Source organism: Zootoca vivipara, chromosome 10 (assembly GCF_965207765.1).
Source record: "Zootoca vivipara chromosome 10, rZooViv2.hap1.1, whole genome shotgun sequence".
In the NCBI taxonomy this organism is placed as follows: Eukaryota; Metazoa; Chordata; class Lepidosauria; order Squamata; family Lacertidae; genus Zootoca; species Zootoca vivipara.
This window is the reverse complement of record NC_142593.1, coordinates 63,068,505-63,095,969: the sequence shown is the minus strand read 5'-3', so window position 1 is coordinate 63,095,969 and position 27,465 is coordinate 63,068,505. Positions and strand designations below refer to the sequence as shown.

Genomic DNA, 27,465 nt, shown 5'->3' with positions numbered 1-27,465 from the left:
GAGGGAAGTGTCAGAAAATAAGAAATGAAAGAAAAATAAGGAATGCGGGCCAGGACTTAGGTGCAGACCTAGAAAAGATCAGGCCAGAACACAAGCAGGCCTGCTCCATTGCTGGTGTTTTATCGGAGAATGACAGTCAATTTGGAAGAGTCCTCTAGTCTAAACCCCTGCAAATCTCAACTAAAGCCATCCAACCTCTGCTTAAAAACCTCCAAAGGAGAGTCTACCACAGGGGTCAGCAAACTTTTTCAGCAGGGGGCCGGTCCACTGTCCCTCAGACCTTGTGGGGGGCCAGACTATATTTTGAAAAAAAATATGAATGAATTCCTATGCCCCACAAATAACCCAGAGATGCATTTTAAATAAAAGAACACATTCTACTCATGTAAAAATATGCTGATTCACGGACCGTCCGTGGGCCGGATTTAGAAGGCAATTGGGCCGCATCCGGCCCCCGGGCCTTAGTTTGGGGGGCCCCTGGTCTACCACCTCTCAACAGTCTGTTCCACTGTCTCTTGCTGTCAAAGAATTATTCCTGATATTTATTTATTTTTAAAATGCTTTTATTAATTTTGCATATAAAAAGACAATCAGCAACAACAGTCCAAAATCTAAATCAAAATGCAGAATAAAATATGCATAGAGATTAAAAGAAAAGAAAAAGAAGAAAGAAAAAGAAAAAACTATTTGTTCAATACCATCATTTAAGGAGTACAAACTGCAATTTTAATATTCTATACATACAATTTCTAGAAAGATGTTGCCTTCATATTTGTACTTTTCATCTCTCTTTATCTTTACAGTTACATTCTTTCTGATTCTCTAAACTGGTTTGGGTCCCTGATGTGTTTTTTGACTTCCCTCTCACTGATGTTTAGTTGGCATCTCCTTCCTTGTAACTTGCCTTCTTCCTTTCAGCTTGTAGCCTCCAGAGCAGCAGAAAACAAGCTCACTCCACCTTCCATGGGACAGCCAGGTCATGGAAGGCAGCTATCCTGTGGTGCAGCTTGATTTTCCCAGGCACTCTTTCGTCACTTGCTGGGGAGGGAGGACGGGGGCCGGTCAGAGCCAGAATGTATGTTTGCGGAAGAAGGAATTGATATAAATTGTCTAATCAGAAGGGAAAGGGAAGCCCCCTTCCTGCAGGTGCTCCATGGCAGAGCAGCAGCAGCAGCAAGGGAGTCTCTCGGATCCTGTTATGCTGCCCGTGTGAAGACATTCCTGCCAACCCTGCAAGGAAACAGAGTGAGTAAGTAAGGGTGAGGCCCTTCCTTGTGCTTGCCCTGCTCTGAATAGGGCTGACGTCATGCATTGCCACCAGGAACCCTCCTCAGTCCTTGGGGGTGTCACCTGCCCCAGGGGCATTTCCCAAAGCCCTCCCATGGCGGCCGTGGGTGGGGGCTTCCTCTGGCTGCCTGCGGGCATAAAGTGATGTCCCCCAAGGAAGCGCCAGGGCAGCACCCCCCTCCTGCAAGCCCCATGGCAGGAGTTTTGGCACCTCTGCTGGTTCTTCTTATCCCCTGGAGGGGTGGCAGAGAGAGGGGGAACTGGGTCAGGTGCCGCTCCAGCCGAGTGTGTTGTGGGAAGGCACCTGAAAGGAGCCCCAGGCGCAGTATGGCTACGGCTTGGTGGCAGGTGGGAGAACCCCAGAGAAGGCCCGTCGAGATCGGCTCTTTTCCACTTACCGAGTGGCCTCCCAGTCCTCGCCATGGGATTCCACCTTCTGCCGCAGAAGCCAGGTTGTCTCGAGGGTCTCCTTCCCTTCGGCATCCACAAAGCGCTGCCCCGCAAATGCAGCGATGGAGTCTGGGGGGGCAGAGAGGGGCAAAGCTGCAGGTCAGAGGTTCTCTTCCCTGCCCCAAACTTTTGCTGTGGGAGGGGAGTGATGGCCTGGGAACAGGGAGGCCAGGCCAAGTTGCCTTGGGGAGGTCAAGCTCCCCTCTGCCCCCCCCCTTTTGGGCTCCCTGCCTGCCTGCAGCAAAGTCCCACAGACTTCGCTGCAGCTCCTGTGGAATAATCAGATCCAAAACATGACCTATCCATTAAAAAGTTTTAAACTTTTAAAAATCCGTTAGCTTTAATTGTTGTGACCCAAATGGCAGGTAATAAATCAGAATAACAAGAAAGACAAGAGTGCTGAAGCGAAAGTTCTCGCACCATCATCCTCTGGATTTGCAGTCCACCATTCCACCAAGGAGCTGAAGGTGGTGGCAGGATGAAGGACTGTGGCTCAGCAGAGGCCATCTGCATGGCATGTAGAAGGCCCCAGACTCAACCCCCAGAAGGATCTCCTGGTGGGGATGGGGCAGACTCTAGAACCCTGGAGAGGTGTTGCTGCCAGTCAGTGTGGACAAAACTGAGCTAGATGGACCAGGGCTCTGACTCCCGATCTACTTCTCAAACCTTCATTGGCATATATGCAGGATTCTAGTAGGTTCAGCGCAATAAAGTCAGCTTCCTCTGTTCCAGAAATTATTATTGCTATAATCAGTTATTCAATTTATATACAGCCCTTTATCCAAAGATTTCCACGGAAAGTACAACATTAAGGACTTAATTTATACAGCGTAATAATGAAAACAAGAAGATGCCGGAGTGATGCAAACAAGGGCAGGATCTAAATTATCAGCCTGTGAGATAAAGGAAACCCCCTGATCAGCTATAGGGCTGCTGAAGCTGCCCCCCCCCAGTCCTAAATCTCAGCGGCCCCAGCCCACCCTGGAAAGCGGGGAGGGGTCCCTACCTGAAAAGGACCAGTTGACCAGGAAGCCAAAGGTGTACTCCTCCTCGGCCCCCTTCGGGTCGTGCTGGGCGCCCACGAGGGGAGACACCCGAATAGGCTTCTGGGCGGCGGAGACGGCCGTCAGGTAGGAGCCCGTGAACTGGCCGGAGTCGTCGGGAGGGTTGAGGACCATCTTGGAGCCCAGCTCGTTGACCCACGTGCCGGCCAGGGAGCTCTGGGCTGGCGAGGCGGGCTGAGGAGGGAAAGAGGAGGGTCAGGGGGGGGGAGACTTCCCGGAACCCCCCAGACCTTCTTCTCGGGATGGTGGACTAGATGGCCGCGAGGGATCAGGGTAAAACGCGGATCCAGATGATTTTAAACGGATCCTCATGAATTCATATGATTTTTTCATTCAAATAAAAAAACAACACCATGATATTGTAGAGTATGTCTTACTCTGTAGGCAGCACCAAAAAAATCACGCATCCACTGTTTCGTGCGGCCACAATGACACAAAAACGTGGTTAAAAACCACGGATCCTCATGGATCCTCATGATTTCTGCATTGGGCCACTGCGAACTCACTGTCAAATCACATATCATGCCCAGGGGCACAGCCTGCACCACAAAAATCAAGGATCCACAGATTCCTGGCGACACCGTGGCCCAAAAACGTGGTTTTGAAGCACGGATCCTCACGAATCTTCACCTTTTTGCATGGCACCCCCCCAAATTCACCCTCAAATCACATATCATGGTCAGGGGTACAGCCTGCACCACAAAAATCAAGGATCCACAGCTTCCTGGCAACACCGTGGCCCAAAAACGTGGTTTTGATGCATGGATCCTCACGAATCTTCACCTATTTGCATGGGCCCCCTCCAAATTCACCCTCAAATCACATATCATGGCCAGGGGTACAGCCTGCACCACAAAAGTCAAGGATCCACAGATTCCTGGCGACACCGTGGCCCAAAAACGTGGTTTTGAAGCACGAATCCTCACGGATCTTCACCTTTTTGCATGGGGCCCCCCAAATTCACCCTCAAATCACATATCATGCCCAGGGGTACAGCCTGCACCACAAAAATCAAGGATCCACAGCGTCCTGGCGACACCGTGGCCCAAAAACGTGGTTTTGAAGCACGGATCCTCACGGATCCTCACCTATTTGCATGGAGCCCCCCCAAATTCACCCTCAAATCACATATCATGCCCAGGGGTACAGCCTGCACCACAAAAATCAAGGATCCACAGCTTCCTGGCGACACCGTGGCCCAAAAACGTGGTTTTGAAGCACGGATCCTCACGGATCTTCACCTTTTTGAATGGCACCCCCCAAAATTCACCCTCAAATCACATATCATGGCCAGGGGTACAGCCTGCACCACAAAAATCAAGGATCCACAGCTTCCTGGCGACACCGTGGCCCAAAAACGTGGTTTTGAAGCACGGATCCTCACAGATCCTCACGAATCTTCACCTTTTTGCATGCCCCCCCCCAAATTGACCCTCAAATGACATATCATGGCCAGGGGTACAGCCTGCACCACAAAAATCAAGGATCCACAGTGTCCTGGCGACACCGTGGTCCAAAAACATAGTTTTGAAGCACGGATCCTCACAGATCCTCACGAATCTTCACCTATTTGCATGGGCCCCCTCCAAATTGACCCTCAAATCACATATCATGCCCAGGGGTACAGCCTGCACCCCAAAAATCAAGGATCCACAGCTTCCTGGCGACACCGTGGCCCAAAAACGTGGTTTTGAAGCACGGATCCTCACGAATCTTCACCTTTTTGCATGGGATCCCCCCAAATTCACCCTCAAATCACATATCATGGTCAGGGGTACAGCCTGCACCACAAAAATCAAGGATCCACAGCTTCCTGGCGACACCGTGGCCCAAAAACGTGGTTTTGAAGCACGGATCCTCACGAATCTTCACCTTTTTGCATTGCACCCCCCCAAATTCACCCTCAAATCACATATCATGGCCAGGGGTACAGCCTGCACCACAAAAATCAAGGATCCACAGCTTCCTGGCGACACCGTGGTCCAAAAACATAGTTTTGAAGCACGGATCCTCACGGATCCTCGCGAATCTTCACCTATTTGCATGGGACCCCCCCAAATTCACCCTCAAATCACATATCATGGCCAGGGGTACAGCCTGCACCACAAAAATCAAGGATCCACAGCTTCCTGGCGACACCGTGGCCGAAAAACGTGGTTTTGAAGCACGGATCCTCACGAATCTTCACCTTTTTGCATGGCACCCCCCAAAATTCACCCTCAAATCACATATCATGGCCAGGGGTACAGCCTGCACCACAAAAATCAAGAATCCACATCTTCCTGGCGACACCGTGGCCCAAAAACATAGTTTTGAAGTACGGATCCTCACGGATCCTCACGAATCTTCACCTTTCTGCATGGGGCCCCCCCAAATTCACCCTAAAATCACATATCATGCCCAGGGGTACAGCCTGCAGCACAAAAATCAAGGATCCACAGCTTCCTGGAGACACCGTGCCCCAAAAACATAGTTTTGAAGCACGGATCCTCACGAATCTTCACCTTTTTGCATGGCCCCCCCCAAATTCACCCTCAAATCACATATCATGCCCAGGGGTACAGCCTGCACCACAAAAATCAAGGTTCCACATCTTCCTGGCGACACCGTGGCCCAAAAACGTGGTTTTGAAGCACGGATCCTCACGAATCTTCACCTTTTTGCATGGCACCCCCCCAAATTGACCCTCAAATCACATATCATGGCCAGGGGTACAGCCTGCACCACAAAAATCAAGGATCCACAGCTTCCTGGCGACACCGTGGCCCAAAAACATAGTTTTGAAGCACGGATCCTCACGGATCCTCACCTATTTGCATGGAGCCCCTCCAAATTCACCCTCAAATCACATATCATGCCCAGGGGTACAGCCTGCACCAGAAAAATCAAGGATCCACAGTGTCCTGGCGACACCGTGGTCCAAAAACATAGTTTTGAAGCACAGATCCTCACGGATCCTCACGAATCTTCACCTTTCTGCATGTGGCCCCCCCAAATTCACCCTCAAATCATATATCATGGCCAGGGGTACAGCCTGCACCACAAAAATCAAGGATCCACAGCTTCCTGGCAACACCGTGGCCCAAAAACGTGGTTTTGAAGAACGGATCCTCACGAATCTTCAACTTTTTGCATGGCACCCCCCCAAATTCACCCTCAAATCACATATCATGCCCAGGGGTACAGCCTGCACCACAAAAATCAAGGTTCCACAGCTTCCTGGCGACACCGTGGCCCAAAAACGTGGTTTTGAAGCACGGATCCTCACGGATCCTCGCGAATCTTCACCTATTTGCATGGGACCACCCCAAATTCACCCTCAAATCATATATCATGGCCAGGGGTACAGCCTGCACCACAAAAATCAAGGATCCACAGTGTCCTGGCGACACCGTGGCCCAAAAATGTGGTTTTGAAGCACGGATCTTTGCGAATCTTCACCTATTTGCATGGGATCGCCCCAAATTCACCCTCAAATCACATATCATGCCCAGGGGTACAGCCTGCACCACAAAAATCAAGGTTCCACAGCTTCCTGGCGACACCGTGGCCCAAAAACGTGGTTTTGAAGCACGGATCCTCACAGATCCTCACCTTTTTTCATGGAGCCGCCACTAACTTACACATCATGCCCAGGGCACAGCCTGCAACACAAAAATCAAGGATCCACAGCTTCCTGGTGATACCAGGGCGCAAAAACATGAACGGCAGAAGATGAAAATATTGACAGATCAAGTATGGATGTTGGTGATCTGACACTAAGTAAAAGCGAACCGAAAGAAGTGCCATGGTCAGATCACTACCTGGTGCAACTGGACTTCTCCACGACTCTTCCCCTCTCCAGGGAGGTGGGACCAATTCGGACTTGGGGGTTATGTTTCTGCGGTTTTTAGAAACAGAGGCTGGGCATTTGTGACGGAGCGTACTGGGCAAGTATTTTTGGTACGTCTGCAACACAGCTAATAATTTGTTCATAGGCAGATAGATTTCTCTGCTATCTTTCTTTCTCACATAGCTGTGTTATCGATAATTAGCCAATTACGGGCTATTAATCTCAACAGCCGATTCCCTGGTGGCCCGCTGGAATGTTGAGTTGACCAGGGCTGTTGACTGTTTGGCTCCGAAGCGCCCTCTACAATTGCATGGAGCCCGGACAGCCCTGTGGTTCTCCATGGATCTGAGGGCAATGAAACAATCGTTGAGACAGCTAGAGCGCTGGTGGCGGATAACTCATTCTGAAGCTGGCCAGACACGGGTTAGAGCTCAATGTCAAGCTTACCAAGTGGCGGTAGCAACGGCGAAGAAGACTTTCTTCACCCCCTCTATTGCATCTGCAGAAAACAGCAGCAGGAGACTTTTTCAGGTGGTTCGCAGTTTAGTGGAGCCACCTGCTCCATCGGGGCCCAGTACGGGCCGCATGATCTCCTGCAACGATTTTGCAAAACAATTTTGCAGATAAAGTCGCTCAGATTCAGGAAGAGGTAAACTCCACCGTGGGAGCAGGGCCGGGGCGGGGGAGCGCTGGAGGTCTGTCTGGTCCAGTTGTGTGGGATCAATTCCAATCTGTTACCTCCGAGGATGTGGACAGGCTGCTTGGACGAGTGAAACCAGCCACCTGTCTCCTTGATCCTTGCCCATCCTGGCTTATAAAAGCTAGCCGGGAAGGGCTGGGCGATGGGCTTCACGGGTTGGTGAATGCTTCTCTCTGTGAGGGAGCATTCCCAGACCCGCTGAAAGAGGCGGTTATTAAACCGCTTCTTAAAAAACCATCTTTAGATGCGGCCAATATGGCCAACTATCGCCCAGTCTCGAATCGTCCATTCTTGGGCAAGGTGATTGAGCGAGTGGTTGCTGAACAATTCCAGGCACACCTGGAAGAAGCGGACCATTTGGATCACTTCCAGTCAGGATTCAGGCCTCATCATGGGACTGAAACTGCCTTGGTCGCACTGGTTGATGATCTCCGGCGGCCTAAGGACAAAGGTGAGAGCTGTTTCCTAGTTCTGCTGGATCTCTCAGTGGCTTTTGACACCATCGACCATAACATCCTTCTGGACCGTCTAGAGGGGTTGGGAGCTGGGGGCACTGTCATACAGTGGTTCCGCTCCTTCCTCCTGGGCCGTGTTCAGAGAGTGGTGGTGGGGGATGAGTGTTCGGACCCCTGGGCTCTCACTTGTGGGGTGCCTCGGGGCTCTGTCCTCTCCCCCATGCTTTTTAATATCTATATGAAGCTGCTGGGATAGATCATCAGGGGGTTTGGGCTGGGTGTTCATCAGTATGCGGATGATACCCAGCTCTACCTCTCTTTCCAATCAGAACCAGTGAAGGCGGTGAAGGTCCTGTGTGAGTGCCTAGAGGCGGTTGGAGGATGGATGGTGGCTAACAGATTGAGGTTGAATCCTGACAAGACAGAAGTACTGTTTGTGGGGGACAGGAGGCGGGCAGGTGTGGAGGACTCCCTTGTCCTGAATGGGGTAACTGTGCCCCTGAAAGACCAGGGGCGCAGCCTGGGAGTCATTTTGGACTCACAGCTGTCCATGGAGGCACAGGTCAATTCTGTGTCCAGGGCAGCTGTCTATCAGCTCCATCTGGTACGCAGGCTGAAACCCTACCTGCCTGCAGACTGTCTCGCCAGAGTGGTACATGCTCTAGTTATCTCCTGCTTGGACTACTGCAATGCACTCTACGTGGGGCTACCTTTGAAGGTGACCCGGAAACTACAACTAATCCAGAATGCGGCAGCTAGACTGGTGAGTGGAAGCGGCCGCTGAGACCACATAACACCGGTCTTGAAAGATCTACATTGGCTCCCTGTACATTTCCGAGCACAATTCAAAGTGTTGATGCTGACCTTTAAAGGCCTAAATGGCCTCGGTTCAGTATACCTGAAGGAGTGTCTCCACCCCCATCGTTCTGCCCGGACACTGAGGTCCAGTACCAAGGGCCTTCTGGCATTTCCCTCGTTGCGAGAAACCAAGTTGCAGGGAACCAGGCAGAGGGCCTTCTCGGGGGTGGCGCCCACCCTGTGGAACGCCCTCCCATCAGATGTCAAAGAGAAAAACAGCTACCAGAAGACATCTGAAGACAGCCCTGTTTAGCGAGGCTTTTAATGTTTAATTGATTGTTTTATTTAATTTTTCTGTTGGAAGCCGCCCAGAGTGGATGGGGAAACCCAGCCAGATGGGCGGGGTATAAATAATATATTATTATTATTATTATTATTTATTATTATTATTATTATTATTACTATGTACAGTGGTACCTCACAAGACGAATGCCTCGCGCAACAAAAAACCCGCAAGACGAAAGCGTTTTGCTTTGCACGAGGGACTCACAAGACAACAAGGTTTTCTATGAACGCCGCTTCATCTTGCGAAGTGCAGCCATAGAAAGACGAAGCGGCGGCAAGCGGCAACAACAGGGGAACCAGCTGTAGCGTGGGAAGAAGGCAAAGGAAGATCAGCTGTCAGCATGGGAAGCTGATCTTCCTTTGCCTTTTTTTGCCTCGCTACAGCTGTCAAATCACTTATAATGCCCAGGGGCACAGCCAATGTAGGTCTTTCAAGACTGGTGGTACGTGGTCTCAGTGGCCACTCCCAGTCACCAGTTTAGCCAGGGCCGTCTTAAGCATATCCAGCGCCGTAGTGCAAAGATCCCTCCAGCCCCCACCCCCTCTGTTTCCCAGAGTTGTCGACCCAGCAAGGTCAGGTGGTACCCGGTGCGGATTTTTTTTGTCACACCCCCCATTGAAATTATTAAAATAAGGAAAAATAAGATACTTACAGTTGCAAGTGTTATTTTCTTTTTCTTTTTTTTTTACATTGTGAGCATGAGCACTTAAAAACCCCTTTTCCTAAAATCAAGATGCATATATTTTTAAGTTCTACTTATTATGAACATGTAAGAAATGTTGCTGAATTTCTAAAGCGACCTCTTTCAGTTTAAGCGCACCTATACATGCCTCTCCCAAAAGCCGTTCCCTTTCAGCTCAGATGTGCAGAGGCTGGTTGTAGCCGTTCAGCACTCTGCCCATGCACAAAGAAACTCTCATTCCTCATTCCTTCGCATGACCCAGGGTCAAACCCTGACACTGAAAAAAATGGTTCTGGCTGAGTCCTGAAATCACATTAAATCCCAGTTCAAAGTATTGCCATTTGTCCATAAGAGGTTTTCCTGTACTGGTCCAGTAAAACGCTTCTGCTGCGCTGCACAGACCAGAATCAGTTCTCTTTGCAGAGCATTAAGCACAGCGGCTGGATTCTTGTTGTGGTAAAATGCTTGCAGCTTTGCAGCAGAAACGACCCACGGAAGCCCAACTTTCGAAGACAGTTTTATTGCAAACAGATAACAGAAACATCTCCAGAGCTTTCAGACATGACTGCTCCACACCCCACAAGCAAACAAAACAAACGCTCTATATATACTGAGCATCTTAACAACTTAACAACTTAAATCACATGACCTTGCTAATTTGCCAGCGTCTTAGGTTTAAAGCCCTAACAGTCCAGAGGCGAGCAAGTCCGTTTTGCCTTCCTCTTGATTATCAGCCAATATTTAGTGTATGAATAACTAGTGTATGAATGGCCATTTGGTGATATCCATGTGTAGAGTCGTCTCTTGTGTTGTTGGAAAAGAGTGTTTGTGATGACCAGCCTGTTCTATTGACAGAACTCTATTAGCCTTTGCCCTGCTTCATTTTGAACTCCAAGGCCAAACTTGCCAGTTGTTCCTTTTATCTCTTGATTCCCTACTTTAGCATTCCAATCCCCTGTAATGAGAAGAACATCCTTCTTTGGTGTCATTTCTAGAAGGTGTTGTAAGTCTTCATAGAATTGGTCGATTTCACTTTCTTCAGCACCGGTAGTTGGTGCATAAACTTGGATTACTGTGATATTAAAAGGTCTGCCTTGGATTCGTATCGAGATCATTCTGTCATTTTTGAGATTGCATCCCATTACAGCTTTTGCCACTCTTTTGTTGACTATGAGGGCCACTCCATTTCTTCTACGGGATTCTTGCCCACAGTAGTAGATATGATAGTCATCCGAACTGAATTCGCCCATTCCCTTCCATTTTAGTTCACTGATGCCCAGGATGTCAATATTTATTCTTGCCATCTCATTTTTGACCACATCCAGCTTACCATTATCCATGGTTCTTACATTCCAGGTTCCTATGCAATATTTTTCTTTACAGCATCGGACTTTCCTTTCGCTTCCAGGCATATACGCAACTGAGCGACCTTTCGGCTTTGGCCCAGCCGCTTCATCAGCTCTGAATCTACTTGTACTTGTCCTCCGCTCTTCCTCAGTAGCATGTTGGACGCCTTCCGACCTGAGGGGCTCCTCTTCCAGCGTCATAACTTTTATATGCCTGTTGTCTTTGTCCATGGAATTTTCTTGGCAGGGATACTGGAGTGGCTTGCTAGTTCCTTCTCCAGTTGGATCACGTTTAGTCAAAACTCTCCACTATGACCTGTCTATCTTGGGTGGCCCTGCATGGCATAGCTCATAGCTTCTCTGAGTTACTCAAGCCCCTTCGCCACGACAAGGCATTGATCCATGAAGGGACGACTCTACACATGGATATCACCAAATGGGCAGCATCGAAATCAGATTGATTATATTCTCTGCAGCCAAAGATGGAGAAGCTCTATACAGTCAGCGAAAACAAGACCTGGAGCTGACTGTAACTCAGATCATCAGCTTCTTATAGCAAAATTCCAGCTTAAACTGAAGAAAGTAGGAAAAACCACTGGGCCAGTAAGATACAATCTGAATCAAATCCCTTATGAATACACAGTGGAAGCATAGCTGCCAAGTTTTCCCTTTTCTCGCGAGGAAGCCTATTCAGCACAAGGGAAAATCCCTTTAAAAAAGGGATAACTTGGCAGCTATGAGTGGAAGTGAGGAACAGGTTTAAGGATTTAGATATGGTGGACAGAGTGCCTGAAGAACTATGGATGGAGGCTCGTAACATTATACAGGAGGCATAGGAAATGCAAGGAAAAGGAAATGCAAGAAAGCAAAATGGCTGTCCAACGAGGCCTTACAAATAGTGGAGGAGAGGAGGCAAGCAAAATGCAAGGGAGATAGGGAAAGATACAGGAAACTGAATGCAGATTTCCAAAAAATAGCAAGGAGAGACAAGAGGGTCTTCTTAAATGAGCAATGCAAAGAAATAGAGGAAAACAATAGAATGGGGAAAACCAGAGATCTGTTCAAGAAAATTGGAGATATGAAAGGAACATTTCGTACAAAGATTACCATAATAAAGGACAAAAGTGGTAAGGACCTAACAGAAGCAGAAGACATCAAGAAGAGGTGGCAAGAATACACAGAGGAATTATACCAGAAAGATATGGAGGTCTCGTATACCCCAGGTAGTGTGGTTGCTGATCTTGAGCCAGACATCTTCAGGGCCGGTGCTAGGGTTTTTTGCGCCCTAGGCGAGATCACCTTCTGGCGCCCCCCCCCCATTATTAATAAAATAAAAATAAATAAAAATGGGCTGGGTTTTTTTTCCTTATCTATAATTTGAACTTTGTTTGGCTTTCTGCTTTATTTGGTAACTGGTTTTTAACACGCCCAGAAGCAGTGCACACTCTGCCCATGCCCCGGGGCATCCTGCCCTGGGCATTGTAGCGCCTAAGTGGCGCCCGGGGAGGGCAAAGGTGCCTGGGCCCCGTGGGGTGCGCCTCTTCCTGGGCGCGCTTTGCGGAAAGGGAGCGTTGCGCCGCGTGCGGGGTTCTGACATCAGGAATCACAAGCAGAGAAACCAGTAGGAGAACACTTCAATCTCCCAGGACATTGTATACAAGATGTCAAAGTAGCAGTCTTATTACAAAAGTTCCTCTGAGTGTACCTTACCTTTCCCCCTTCCTTCATGACTCTTGATCCGACGGGAGCAACTCCTCTGGGTGCTCCAAATTCCAGGCAGGCCGGCCAGGCCCAGGCAGGCAGGCAGGCAGCAGGCAGGCCGGGCGCAAGCAGGCAGCAGGCAGGCAGGCACGCCCTTTTTTATTTTTTCTCCTCCCAACGTTGCCGGGCGAGGGGCAGGCCAGCGAGGAGGGGCGTCACGCCAGTCAGTCGCTAGCGCGGCGTCTCGCTATCCCGCCCCTCGCCCGGCAACGTCGGGAGGAGAAAAAATAAAAGAGGAAGCTGCAGCCTTGCTCGGCAGGCAGCTTCCTTTTTTATTTTTTCTCCTCCCTACATTGCCGGGCGAGGGGTGGGCTAGCGAAGAGGGCCGCTATCCCGCCCCTCGCCCGGCAATGTCGGGAGGAGAAAAAATAAAAAAGGAAGCTGCAGCCTCGCTCGGCAGCGAGGGGGGCAGGCTGGCAGCACCCCCTCCATTTTGGCGCCCTAGGCAATGGCCTAGTTCGCCTAAATGGATGCTCCGGCCCTGGACATCTTGGAGAGTGAAGTCAAATGGGCCTTAGAAAGCACTGCTAATAACAAGGCCAGTGGAAGTGATGATATTCCAGCTGAACTATTTAAAATTTTAAAAGCTGATGCTGTTAAGGTGCTACACCCAATATGCCAGCAAGTTTGGAAAACTCAGCAATGGCCAGAGGATTGGAGAAGATCAGTCTACATCCCAATTCCAAAGAAGGGCAGTGCCAAAGAATGCTCCAACTACCGCACAATTGCGCTCATTACACACGCTAGCAAGGTTATGCTTAAAATTCTACAAGGCAGGCTTAGGCAGTATGTGGACCGAGAACTCCCGGAAGTGCAAGCTGGATTTCGAAGGGGCAGAAGAACCAGAGACCAAATAGCAAATATGCGCTGGATTATGGAGAAAGCTAGAGAGTTCCAGAAAAAGGTCTACTTCTGATTCATTGACTATGCAAAAGCCTTTGACTGTGTCGACCACAGCAAACTATGGCAAGTTCTTAAAGAAATGGGAGTGCCTGATCACCTCATCTGTCTCCTGAGAAATCTCTATGTGGGACAAGAAGCTACAGTTAGAACTGGATATGGAACAACAAAATTGGGAAAGGAGTACGACAAGGTTGTATATTGTCTCCCTGCTTATTTAACTTATATGCAGAATTCATCATGCGAAAGGCTGGACTAGATGAATCCGAAGCCAGAATTAAGATTGCCGGAAGAAATATCAACAACCTCAGATATGCAGATGACACAACCTTGATGGCAGAAAGCGAGGAGGAATTAAAGAACCTTTTAATGAGGGTGAAAGAGGAGAGCGCAAAATATGGTCTGAAGCTCAACATCAAAAAAACCAAGATCATGGCCACTGGTCCCATCACCTCCTGGCAAATAGAAGGGGAAGAAATGGAGGCAGTGAGAGTTTTTACTTTCTTGGGCTCCTTGATCACTGCAGATGGTGACAGCACTCACGATATTAAAATACGCCTGCTTCTTGGGAGAAAAGCAATGACAAACCTAGACAGCATATTAAAAAGCAGAGACATCACCTTGCCTACAAAGGTCCGTATAGTTAAAGCTATGGTTTTCCCAGTAGTGATGTATGGAAGTGAGAGCTGGACCATAAAGAAGGCTGATCGCCGAAGAATTGATGCTTTTGAATTATGGTGCTGGAGGAGACTCTTGAGAGTCCCATGGACTGCAAGAAGATAAAACAGATCCATTCTTAAGGAAATCAGCCCTGAGCGCTCACTGGAAGGACAGATCCTGAAGCTGAGGCTCCAATACTTTGGCCACCTCATGAGAAGAGAAGAATCCTTGTAAAAGACCTTGATGTTGGGAAAGATTGAGGGCACTAGGAGAAGGGGACGACAGAGGACGAGATGGTTGGACAGTGTTCTCGAAGCTACGAACATGAGTTTGACCAAACTGCGGGAGGCAGTGGAAGACAGGAGTGCCTGGCGTGCTCTGGTCCATGGGGTCACGAAGAGTCGGACACGACTAAACGACTAAACAAGAACAAAGGTACCCCTGACAGTTAGGTCCAGTCGTGGACAACTCTGGGGTTGCACTCTCATCTCACTCTATAGGCTGAGAGAGCCTGCGTTTGTCTGGATAGCTTCCTGGTCATGTGGCCAGCATGACTAAGCCGCTTCTGGCAAACCAGAGCAGCACACGGAAACACCGTTTACCTTCCCTGTCTCATAGTCAGTCGGTGATCTGTTTTTTAGGAGTCCAACTTCTCAGCAGCCTGCACTGAATCAGATGCTGGAGCTACTGTTATATTTTCCTTCAGTCTGAGGAACTTTCTTCCCGATCTACTCTTTTGCCTTTTATTTCGCTTCAACTGTGTGAGCTGCAACCGGTGAGGCTTCCCTGGTTCTGGTGGCATGCCAATAGATTTTTTTTGGCAGCTATAATATGGTAGCAAGTCCTGGATGATGGGCAAGAGCAGTTCTCTTTGGGGAAAAGGCAGACAACATAATGCTTTTCTTTACTAACCCTTACCACAAATACACCAAGCTGTGGACAAACATCTATTAAATTGTTCATTACCATGAAGGATCATGGTACCATTTGACAAACTGATGGTGCCTTCTCATAGCTTTCATCTTTCTTAGGCCACAGAAGTTATCCATGATTTGTGATGGATCACAAGCTATATGAGGAAAGACTGTATCTTCTGGTTATCTCAGGGCCGGCTCTAGGTAGACTCCCGGTGGCGCGGTGTGCCAGGGCGCAGGGCTGGTAGGTGGGGCGCTGTGCGACGAAGCTGCGCGGAAAACATGCTGCGCCCAGTGAGGGCGGGAGCGCCGGAGCGATCTCCGCTCCTCAGTGCCAGGGCGCCCAACCTGCTCGAGACTACTCCCTGGGTGATCTTGAGTGTCTGACAAACTGAGGCCGCAAATGAAAGTTTCCAGTGTTACACAGTCCACGCAAAGTTTCTCTCCAGTAATTTTTTTGCATTGCATGTAAGGATAACACCATTGCTTCCACCGTCAATTCTTTCCATTGTCAAAGTCTTTTTAGAGCTGCATGAAAACTCCCAGAGACATTTGTGGTGATTCCACTTTTTTCATTATATATGTCCAGTCTCTTTAGAATCCAGGCCCCAGCATGCTTTATTATTGTTGGTGCAGGTCTGCCTTAAAGTAGTCTAAGAACGCTTTGCTCCAATTTGTACTGAGTTTATCAAATTTGAATCTGTAGTCTTGCTCGGAATTTGACCCGAGAAGATCAAAAAAGTCAGCAAGGTATAGCTTGGTATCTTCTGAACTGGCCCCATGTTTTTTCAACCAAAACATGATGTCTCTGCAGACAAAAGATGCTCCAAAGCATGTTAAATTCCTTTTTCTCTGTCAGACACTATGACAACTTTATCTGAATTGAGCAATGGACACTGTTTTGAAAGGTTTCAAAAAATCTCCTGTGATTGTCCTCTCGCCTGCTGTCATGTATCATGAACATTACAGGAATCAGTGGTGATTCAGCGAAAAGCCTCTCCCCCATGCTTTTCAACATCTACATGAAGCTGCTGGGAGAGATCATCAGGGGGTTTGGGCTGGGTGTTCATCATAGAATCATAGAGTTGGAAGAGACCCCAAGGGCCATCCAGGCCAACCTCCTGCCAAGCAGGAAACACCATCAAAGCATTCCTGACAGATGGCTGTCAAGCCTCCGCTTAAAGACCTCCAAAGAAGGAGACTGCACCACACTCCTTGGCAGCAAATTCCACTGCCGAACAGCTCTTACTGTCAGGAAGTTCTTCCTAATGTTCAGGTGGAATCTTCTTTCTTGTAGTTTGAATCCATTGCTCCGTGTCCGCTTCTCTAGAGCAGCAGAAAACAACCTTTCTCCCTCCTCTATATGACATCCGTTTATATATTTGGACATGGCTATCAAATCACCCCTTAACCTTCTCTTCTCCAGGCTAAACATACCCAGCTCCCTAAGCCGTTCCTCATAAGGCATCGTTTCCAGGCCTTGGACCATTTTGGTTGCCCTCCTCTGGACACGTTCCAGCTTGTCAGTATCCTTCTTGAACTATGGTGCCCAGAACTGGACACAGTACCCCAGGTGAGGTCTGACCAGAGCATGAGTATGCGGATGATACCCAGCCAAGGGCGTACCCACCACGGGGCAAGTTAGGGCAGCTGCCCTACTCTAGAAGCAGGGCTGGTGGGCAGAGGCGGAGCACAGCCCGGCGGAGCACGAGTTCGCCATTCCCGCCGCGCCACGCCGCGCCGCACCCTCCCTCCAGCTCCCCGTCGCGCCCTCTGGCAAGGCCAAGCGCGGCGGGGAACCAGGGAGCGCGGCGCGGTGGGCGGGAACGGCGAACTCGCGCTCCGCTGGGCTGGGCTCCGCCTCTGCCTCCACCCACCAGCCCTGCTTCTAGGGAGGGGCACAGCCCGGCGGAGCGCGAGTTCGCCGTTCCCGCCCACTTCGTGGCCCCTCCCCTTCCGTGCCTTGGCCCCTCCCCTTGCCCCCCCTAGTTTTGATCCTGGGTACGCCCATGTACCCAGCTCTACCTCTCTTTCAAATCAGAACCAGTGATGGCAGTGAAGGTCCTGTGTGAGTGCTTGGAGGGGGTTGGAGGATGGATGGTGGCTAACAGATTGAGGTTGAATCCTGACAAGACAGAAGTACTGTGCTGGGGGGACAGGAGGCGGGCAGGTGTGGAGGACTCCCTGGTTCTGAATGGGGCAACTGTGCCCCTGAAGGGCCAGGGGCGCAGCCTGGGAATCATTTTGGACCAACAGCAGTCTATGGAGGCTCAGGTTAATTCTGTGTCCAGGGCAGCTGTCTACCAGCTCCATCTGGTACGCAGGCTGAGACCCTACCTGCCTGCAGACTGCCTGACCAGAGTGGTGCATGCTCTAGTGATCTCTCGCTTGGAATACTGCAATGCGCTCTATGTGGGGCTACCTTTGAAGGTGACCCGGAAACTACAACTAATCCAGAATGTGGCAGCTAGACTCAGGGGCGTCTTTCCCCTTGGGCTGAGTGGCACCCTGGGCCATGTTGCCTGCCCAGCAGGGGCGCATTGAGGAGGCACATGGAACCACCCGCGTGTCCGCTTCCTCCGCTTCGCTCCTTTCCCGGTGGCGGTGGTGGTGGCGGAGCTGCCTCCGTCAAGGGGCTGTGCCCCCACCTGCTCAGCCCAGCCCAGCTGCCCAACGCTGCACGCTCCTTGGGGTGCAGATTGCCGTGCCTCCAACAAAGCCACCTCGAAGGCGGGGATGGGTACCTGGAACCATAGTTTTTGGTCTGTTTTTTTAAAATCCTGGTACATCGCTCATGCAAAGAAAAGATCCTGCACTGCGTGTCTCAGGCGTGATCGATCAACTTTGGCAGACGCAGTAAGGCTGTTGTTTATAGAGAAAGTACCATAAACAGAGAAGCAACTCCACACGAGGCAGGCTTTGGAAGGTGAAATAGCAAAAGGTTTATTTGGTAACGCTCTGTCGGAATGCCACTTGATTCGCAAGGACACGTCAATTGCAGCATTTTCATTTTAAACCGTTCTCTCAAAGTGAGGCTCCACTTTTCCAAATGCCCCTGCGACAACCACCCACAACCACCAGCCTGGGAAAACCAAGACTATGGACCACAGCATGTTCTGGTCAGGGCCCGCCTGTCAGAGCCAGTGTCATATGCCATTGGTTTGCCTGGGTGTTGAGGACATACCCATCCATCCGCAGCCCTTGTATGCAAGAAAATAAATCATGTGATATAGAAAAATATGGGGGAGAAATATCCACTGTGCAAAGCACAACCTGCCCGCATCCTTCACTTCCCTAACTTTGCCTATGGGGGCCGCTATTTTCAAGGGTTGCCCAACTGGGCCGTTGAGCAGAGATGAGTCGGAAGGCACGTTGGTCTCTGTTTTGAAACATAGAATTGTAGAATTGGAGGGGACCATTAGAGTCATCTAATCCAACCCCCTGAAATTCAGGAATCTTGCCCAACATGAGGCTCGAACCCATGACCCTGAGATTAAGGGTCTCATGCTCTACCAACTGAGCTATCCAGCAACAGAGGCTGTAATTTTGGAGCTGGCAGTCCTTCAGTCTTGATTACCTATGCCAGTTTCCCCCAACTTGGTGCCCTCCAGACTCCAGCTCCCATCTTCTTCCCAAAGTTCAGGGATGGTGGGAGTTGCAATCCCAAACATCTGGAAGGCAACAAGGTTGAGGAAAGCTGTACTTGAAGGGAGGCCAATACTGTTTGTGTGAATCTGGTCATTATAATGAAGTCAGGCACCCACCGAACCAAAATAACAACATTTATTTATTGTGACATTGGCACTTGGCTGTCAAGGAACCATTTTGTTAGCACCAATGTGGTGAACCTTTAGCCCGCCAGACATTGATGAACCACAACTACCATCAGCCCCAGCAAGCAGAGCCAGTGACCAGGGATGACGGGATGATGGGAGTTGTAGTGCAGTAACATGAGGAAGTTCCCCATACCTGAGTTCAGGGATGTTCTTGATGGATTTCATCATTTTATTAAGGGGTGTCCTTGTGGGGATTTCTCTTGCTTGCTGTTCTTTGATCCCTTGACTACCTTGTCAGTCCTTGAGAGTGTTCTTGCCCTTTTAAGAGTTCTATGGAAGGAAGTTTTCTTTTTCTGGGATACGTGAGACTTTTCCCAGAAGAGTGCTATACTCATGAAAGAAGTTACAGTGGTACCTCGGTTTATGAACACAATTGGTTCCGGAAGTCTGTTCATAAACTGAAGCGTTCATAAACTGAAGCGAACTTTCCCATCAAAAGTAATGGAAAGTGAATTAATCCGTTCCAGATGGGTCTGCGGCATTCGTAAACTGAAAATTCGTAAACCGAGGTTCCACTGTACACCTAATGGCCTGGCTTCTTCCATGTCCATCGTCAAGGGACAGCAGCTCTCTCAAGTTCTGGCCCTATGGATGGGATTTATACCTACCCCTCCATCTCTGTTCAGCTTTCCTTCAACTGACACCAACTCCTGACAAATCATTGAAAATCCACATGCAGGTTAGACCTTTGGTAACTCGATTCATACACTATATATTGGCTGATAATCAAGAGGAAGGCAAAACGGACTTGCTCGCCTATGGACAAATGGCATGGCTTTGAACTGGGATTTAATGTGACTTCAGGACTCAGCCAGAACCATTTTTTTTCAGTGTCAGGGTTTGACCCTGGGACATGTGAAGGAATGAGGAATGAGAGTTTCTTTGTGCATGGGCAGGGTGCTGAACGGCTACAACCAGCCTCTGCACATCTGAGCTTAAAGGGAACGGCTTTTGGGAGAGGCATGTATAGGTGCGCTTAAACCGAAAGAGGTCGCTTTAGAAATTCAGCAACATTTCTTACATGTTCATAATGAGTAGAACTTTAAAATATATGCACCTTGATTTTAGGAAAAGGGGGTTTTAAGTGCTCATGCTCACAATGTAAAAAAAAAGAAAAAGAAAATAACACTTGCAACTGTAAGTATCTTATTTTTCCTTGTTTTAATAATTTCAATGGGGGGTGTGACATAAAAATTCCGCACCGGGTACCACCTGACCTTGCTATGCCATTGGGTCGACAACTCTGGGAAACGGAGGGGGGTGGGGCGCTGGAGGGATCTTTGCACTACGGCGCTGGATATGCTTAAGACGGCCCTGGCTAGACTGGTGACTGGGAGTGGCCACTGAGACCACGTACCACCAGTCTTGAAAGACCTACATTGGCTGTGCCCCTGGGCATTATAAGTGATTTGACAGCTGTAGCGCGGCAAAAAGGCAAAGAAGATCAGCTGTCAGCCTTCTTGCCGAGCTACAGCTGGTACCCCTTTGCGTTACGCTGGTCTCCGCAACTGGCAGAGACCAGTGGAACACAAAGGAGAACCAGCTGTAGCGCGGGATGAAGGCAAAGGAAGATCAGCTTCCCACGCTGACAGCTGATCTCCCTTTCCTTTTTTTCCACGCTACAGCTGGTTCCCCTTTTTTTGCCACTCGCCGCCGCTTCGTCTTTCTATGGCTGCGCTTCGCAAGATGAAGCGGTGTTCATAGAAAACCTCGTCATCTTGCGAGTCCCTCATGCAAAGCAAAAAGCTTTCGTCTTGCGAGTTTTGTCTTGCACGAGGCATTCGTCTTGCGAGGTACCACTGTACTTAAAATATTATTATTAATATTATTATTATTTTATTTATACCCCGCCTATCAGGCTGGGTTTCCCCAGCCACTCTAGGCGGCTTCCAACAGAAAAATGAAATAAAAAAATCAATTAAACATTAAAAGCCTCCCTAAACAGGGCTGCCTTCAGATGTCTTCTGGTAGCTGTTTTTCTCTTTGACATCTGATGGGAGGGCGTTCCACAGGGTGGGTGCCACCACCAAGAAGGCCCTCTGCCTGGTTCCCTGCAACTTGGCTTCTCGCAACGAGGGAAGTGCCAGAAGGCCCTTGGTACTGGACCTCAGTGTCCGGGCAGAACGATGGGGGTGGAGACACTCCTTCAGGTATACTGGACCGAGGCCATTTAGGGCTTTAAAGGTCAGCACCAACACTTTGAACTGTGCTCGGAAACGTACTGGGAGCCAATATAGATCTTTCAAGACTGGTGTTATTGTGGTCTCGGCGGCCGTTCCCAGCCACCAGTCTAGCTGCCGCATTCTGGATTAGTTGTAGTTTCCGGGTCACCTTCAAAGGTAGCCCCACGTAGAGCGCATTGCAGTAGTCCAAGTGGGAGATAACCGGAGCATGCACCACTCCGGCGAGACAGTCTGCAGGCAGGTAGGGTCTCAGCCTGCGTACCAGATGGAGCTGATAGACAGCTGCCCTGGACACAGAATTGACCTGTGCCTCCATGGACAGCTGTGAGTCCAAAATGACTCCCAGGCTGCCCCCCTGGTCCTTCAGGGGCACAGTTACCCCATTCAGGACCAGGGAGTCCTCCACACCTGCCCACCTCCTGTCCCCCACAAACAGTACTTCTGTCTTGTCAGGATTCAACCTCAATCTGTTAGCCGCCATCCATCCTCCAACCGCCTCTAGGCACTCACACAGGACCTTCACCGCCTTCACTGGTTCTGATTGGAAAGAGAGGTAGAGCAGGGTATCATCCGCATACTGATGAACACCCAGCCCAAACCCCCTGATGATCTCTCCCAGCGGCTGCATGTAGATGTTAAAAAGTTTGGGGGAGAGGACAGAGCCCTTAGGCACCCCACAAGTGAGAGCCCAGGGGTCCGAACACTCATCCCCCACCACCACTCTCTGAACACAGCCCAGGAGGAAGGAGCGGAACCACTGTATGACAGTGCCCCCAGCTCCCAACCCCTCTAGACGGTCCAGAATGATGTTATGGTCGATGGTGTCAAAAGCCGCTGAGAGATCCAGCAGAACTAGAAAACAGCTCTCACCTTTGTCCCTAGCCCTCTGGAGATCATCAACCGGTGCGACCAAGGCAGTTTCAGTCCCATGATGAGGCCTGAATCCTGACTGGAAGGGATCCAAATGGTCCGCTTCTTCCAGGCGTGCCTGGAGTTGTTCAGCAACCACTCGCTCAATCACCTTGCCCAAGAATGGAAGATTTGAGACTGGGCGATAGTTGGCCATATTGGCCGCATCTAAAGATGGTTTTTTAAGAAGCGGTTTAATAACCGCCTCTTTTAGCGGGTCTGGGAAGGCTCCCTCACAGAGAGAAGCATTCACCAACCCGTGAAGCCCATCGCCCAGCCCTTCCCGGCTAGCTTTTATAAGCCAGGATGGGCAAGGATCAAGGAGACAGGTGGCTGGTTTCACTCGTCCAAGCAGCCTGTCCACATCCTCGGAGGTAACAGATTGGAATTGATCCCACACAACTGGACCAGACAGACCTCCAGCGCTCCCCCGCCCCGGCCCTGCTCCCACGGTGGAGTTTACCTCTTCCTGAATCTGAGCGACTTTATCTGCAAAATTGTTTTGCAAAATCGTTGCAGGAGATCATGCGGCCCGTACTGGGCCCCGATGGAGCAGGTGGTTCCACTAAACTGCGAACCACCTGAAAAAGTCTCCTGCTGCTGTTTTCTGCAGATGCAATAGAGGCGGTGAAGAAAGTCTTCTTCGCCGTCGCTACCGCCACTTGGTAGGCTCGACATTGAGCTCTAACCTGTGTCCGGTCAGCTTCAGAATGAGTTATCCGCCACCAGCGCTCTAACCGTCTCAACAATTGTTTCATTGCCCTCAGATCCATGGAGAACCACAGGGCTGTCCGGGCTCCATGCAATTGGAGAGGGCGCTTCGGAGCCAAACAGTCAATAGCCCTGGTTAACTCTACATTCCATCAGGCCACCAGGGAATCGGCTGAAAGGCCATCAACATGGGATAAAACATCCCCTACCACTCTCTGGAAACCATTTTGATCCATTAAGTAGCGGGGGCGGACCAACCAAATTGGTCCACCTCCATAGAGAGGGGAAGAGTTGTGGAGAAGTACAGTTGCACCAGGTAGTGATCTGACCATGGCACTTCTTTCGGTTCGCTTTTACTTAGTGTCAGATCACCAACATCCATACCGTGTTTCTCACATTTTAAGACGTGCCTATAAAATAAGCCATGGCACGATTTTCTCAAGGCAATAAAATATAAGGCATCCCCCCAAAATAAGACATGCTGGGGTACCGGTACTATATCATGCTGGGAGCAGGTTTAGATGGCGCTTCCGTAAGGAACAGGAAAAGGAAGATGCCAGCCCTTGCCGGAAGCGGATGTGAAACGTGCGCCGCGTGGAGCTCAGATGCAGCGGGAGCCGGCAGAAGCTGCAGCACGTCCCGCACCGAGCCCCAACCCAGCAGGACCCTGCACGATCCGCAGCGCGTGCCGCGCCAAATCCCGACCCAGCGGGACCCGGCAAGAACAGCAGCACGCTCCTGCCAGGTCCCGCCCCCGGGTTGGGGCGCAGCGCGTGATGCAGCTCTTGCCGCGTCCCACCGCCGGGTTCCCAGCAGCGTGCCCTACTAAAACGCCAACAAAGCGCCCAGCAGCGCAGGAGCAGGAGCAGCCAGTTCCGGGCACCAAGCCGCAGCAGGAAGAGGTGGTAATTTTTAAAAAATAAGACACCCCCGAAAATAAGCCATAGGCTTATTTTCTTAAGTAAAATAAATTTAAGACGGTGTCTTAAAATGTGAGAAACACGGTACTTGATCTGTCAATATTTTCATCTTCTGCCGTTCGCGTTTTTTTAACCCTGGTGTCGCCAGAAAACTGTGGATCCTTGATTTTTGTAGTGAAGGCTATGCTGTGTGATTTGAGGGTGAGTTCGGGGAGGCCCCATGCAAAAAGGTGAAGATCCGTGAGGATCCGTGAGGATCCGTGCTTCAAAACCACGATTTTGGGCCATGGTGTTGCCAGGAAGCTGTGGATCCTTGATTGTGCTAGTGCAGGCTATACCCCTGGGCATGATATGTGATTTGAGGGTGAATTCGGGGGGGCTCCATGCAAAAAGGTGAGGATCCGTGAGGATCCGTGAGGATCCGTGCTTCAAAACCACGTTTTTGGGCCACGGTGTCTCCAGGAAGCTGTGGATCCTTGATTTTTGTGGTGCAGTCTGTACCCCTGGGCATGATATGTGATTTGAGGGTGAATTTGGGGGGGCTCCATGCAAATAGGTGAAGATTCGCGAGGATCCGTGAGGATCCGTGCTTCAAGACCACGTTTTTGGGCCACGGTGTCTCCAGGAAGCTGTGGAACCTTGATTTTTGTGGTGCAGGCTGTACCCCTGGGCATGATATGTGATTTGAGGGTGAATTTGGAGGGGGCCCATGCAAAAAGGTGAAGATTCGTGAGGATCCGTGCTTCAAAACTATGTTTTTGGGGCACGGTGTCTCCAGGAAGCTGTGGATCCTTGATTTTTGTGGTGCAGGCTGTACCCCTGGGCATGATATGTGATTTTAGGGTGAATTTGGGGGGGCCCCATGCAGAAAGGTGAAGATTCGCGAGGATCCGTGAGGATCCGTACTTCAAAACTATGTTTTTGGGCCACGGTGTCGCCAGGAAGATGTGGATCCTTGATTTTTGTGGTGCAGGCTGTACCCCTGGGCATGATATGTGATTTTAGGGTGAATTTGGGGGTGCCATGCAAATAGGTGAAGATTCGTGAGGATCTGTGAGGATCCGTGCTTCAAAACCACGTTTATGGGCCACGGTGTCGCCAGGAAGCTGTGGATCCTTGATTTTTGTGGTGCAGGCTGTACCCCTGGGCATGATATGTGATTTCAGGGTGAATTTGGGGGGGGCCCCATGCAGAAAGGTGAAGATTCGTGAGGATCCGTGAGGATCCGTGCTTCAAAACCACGTTTTTGGGCCACGGTGTCGCCAGGAAGATGTGGATCCTTGATTTTTGTGGTGCAGGCTGTGCTCCTGGGCATGATATGTGATTTGAGGGTGAGTTATGGGTGGCCCAATGCAAAAAGCGTGAGGTTCCACGAGGATCCGTGTTTCGAAATCAGGTTTTTGCGCCATTGCGACCCCACGAAACAGTGGGTGCGTGATTTTTTTGGTGCTGCCTACAGAGTAAGACATAGTTTACAGTATCATGGTGGTTTTTTTTAATGTGAATGAAAAAATCATATGAATTCATGAGGATCCGTGAGGATCCGTGCTTCAAAACCATGTTTTTGGGCCACGGTGTCGCCGGGAAGTTGTGGATCCTTGATTTTTGTGGTGCAGGCTGTACCCCTGTGCATGATATGAGATTTGAGGGTGAATTTGGGGGGGGGGCCATGCAAATAGGTGAAGATTCGTGAGGATCCATGCTTCAAAACCACGTTTTTGGGCCACGGTGTCGCCAGGAAGCTGTGAATCCTTGATTTTTGTGGTGCAGGCTGTACCCCTGGGCATGATATGTGATTTGAGGGTGAATTAGGGGGGGTCCCATGCAAAAAGCGTGGGGTTCCATGAGGATCCGTGCTTCAAAACCACGTTTTTGTGCCATTGCGACCACACGAAACAGTGGGTGCGTGATTTTTTTGGTGGTGCCTCTAGACTAAGATGTGGTCTAGAGTATTATGGTGGTTTTATTTTGTTTCTATATAAAAATCATATGAATTCATGAGGATCCGTGCCTCGGAACCACGTTTTTGTGTTGCTGCAGGGCAGCAAAGTTTTGGATCCACGTTTTTTATAGTCCAGTCTGTAGTCGTGGCTTCCAGATGTGATATGACACTGGATTTGTTGGAGTTGTTTTAAAAAAAGTGGAGGATCCATGAGGATCCGTGTAGATCCGCGTTTTACCTTCTTCCGGCCGCGAGCAGTTAGGGGCCCTGGCCCAAGAAACGAAGCTGCCCGACTCGAGGCTGGTTGGGGGGGCCCAGCCCTCAGGCCCCGATTCCTCACTTCTGCCCCCGACGGGGTGGGCGAGGGTTCCGCGTTCGAAACTGCTCCTAGCGCTAAATCCGAAGCGGGATAGGTAGAAACTTTCGTGGCTGCGGGCTGAAGGCGAAGCGGGCGCGCATCGCCGTCTAGGGCGGATCTCCGTCTCTCTCGGGGCAGCCCGGCGGGGGCCAGGGCTCGCTTTCTCGTCCCAGAAGGGACAACCCCGGCCGGGCGCGCAAGGAGGGGGCACCCGGGCGCTGCTGGCTCCGCCTTCGGGGCCGAAGAACCCGCCCTGCTCGGCGGCGTCGAAGCAGCGCCACACCCCGGCCCGCCCCCTTCCTCCCCAAAAGAGGGGGCGAAGGGGGCCGCCACGGGCTTGAAGACCTTTAAAAGAGGACCCACCAGACACATTCCTGGTGGAGGCGGCGGCAGGGCTGCCCCTGAGTCTGGGCTCCCCTCCCGGACCGACGCCTGCCCGGTGCCTGGAGGGGGCTCCCGCCGCGACGTCCTGCGGCCTCCCTGCTAAAGGACCCGTCCGGAGCCCCCGAGAGGCAGTAGGTGGCCAGTTCCTCCCCCCACCCCGCAGCAGCAGGAGACCAATAGGTCCCCAGCCCAGGCTCTTCTTTCTCCCGCAAGGGCAACCGAGCCGCGCAACCGCCCCTCTCTCCGCTCCTGCGCTTCCAAAGTAACGGGAACTCAAGAGACACCTGCCGCCTCCCGGAGCGGGCGGAGCGTCCAGTGTCCTCACGGCTAGCCGCAAGTAGCCCTTTCCGAGGTGGCCCGACGGCTGCCCGCTGCGCCCCCTTCTGCTTCTCGGCACGGCCCAGCCAGCGGGCAGTGTGTGTTGCTGCTGAATGTTTTGCGGGGAGAAGGAAGGTCGGAGGTGGCGCAGAAGCGCCTTATCCGCCTCTCCCCTCCCAGGGAGTCTACCTTGCGGCGGTAGACGCTCCGCCCCATCCAGCCTCACCTTAAACCGCTTCTCCGCCGCCTCAACGACGGGCAGGACTGGCGAATCCGAGCGGGAAGAGGTGAAGCCGGCCGTCGCGCCGGCGGCCAAGAGCAGCGCCAGGGCGGGCGCGCGGACCACTTTGCTCCACATCTTGCTGCCGAAGGGCTCGGAGTCCGGCGAGCTCCTGCCGCCCTCATATAGTCTCCGGCTGTGCCCCCCTCCCACTTCCCGGTGCTTTCTGAGAAACCAGCTGATTTGCCTTTCCCCCGCAAAACCGAAAGTTGTTTGCGCATGGTTTCCCTTTCACTTCTCCAAAAATACCGGCGTCTTTCCGGTCAAGGCCGGCTCAGTGCTCTCTCGCTCACCCGGCGTCCCTTCCCTAAGGGGCGGGGGCGAGGCGACTGGAGGGGAGAATCTGTGGGCGGAGAAGGAGGCGCAGGGTGAAGAACCTCGGTCTTCAGAGGCCCCACCCGGAAGGGATGCTGGGCATCATTGCAGAAC

General features: G+C 50.8%; 1 protein-coding gene across 1 annotated transcript; it reads right to left on the bottom strand.

Annotated features, from left to right (window-relative positions):
- Positions 1-541: 541 nt before the first annotated feature.
- Positions 542-27,132, bottom strand: LOC118077175 (avidin). The gene is made up of 4 exons (XM_060280438.2): positions 26,983-27,132; positions 2,744-2,975; positions 1,686-1,806; positions 542-1,230 (listed from the first exon to the last, which is right to left on the bottom strand). The coding sequence occupies exons 1-4, from the start codon at positions 27,112-27,114 to the stop codon at positions 1,197-1,199; spliced, it is 519 nt and encodes a 172-aa protein (XP_060136421.2). The 5' UTR covers positions 27,115-27,132; the 3' UTR covers positions 542-1,196.
- Between the last annotated feature and the right edge of the window lie 333 nt (positions 27,133-27,465).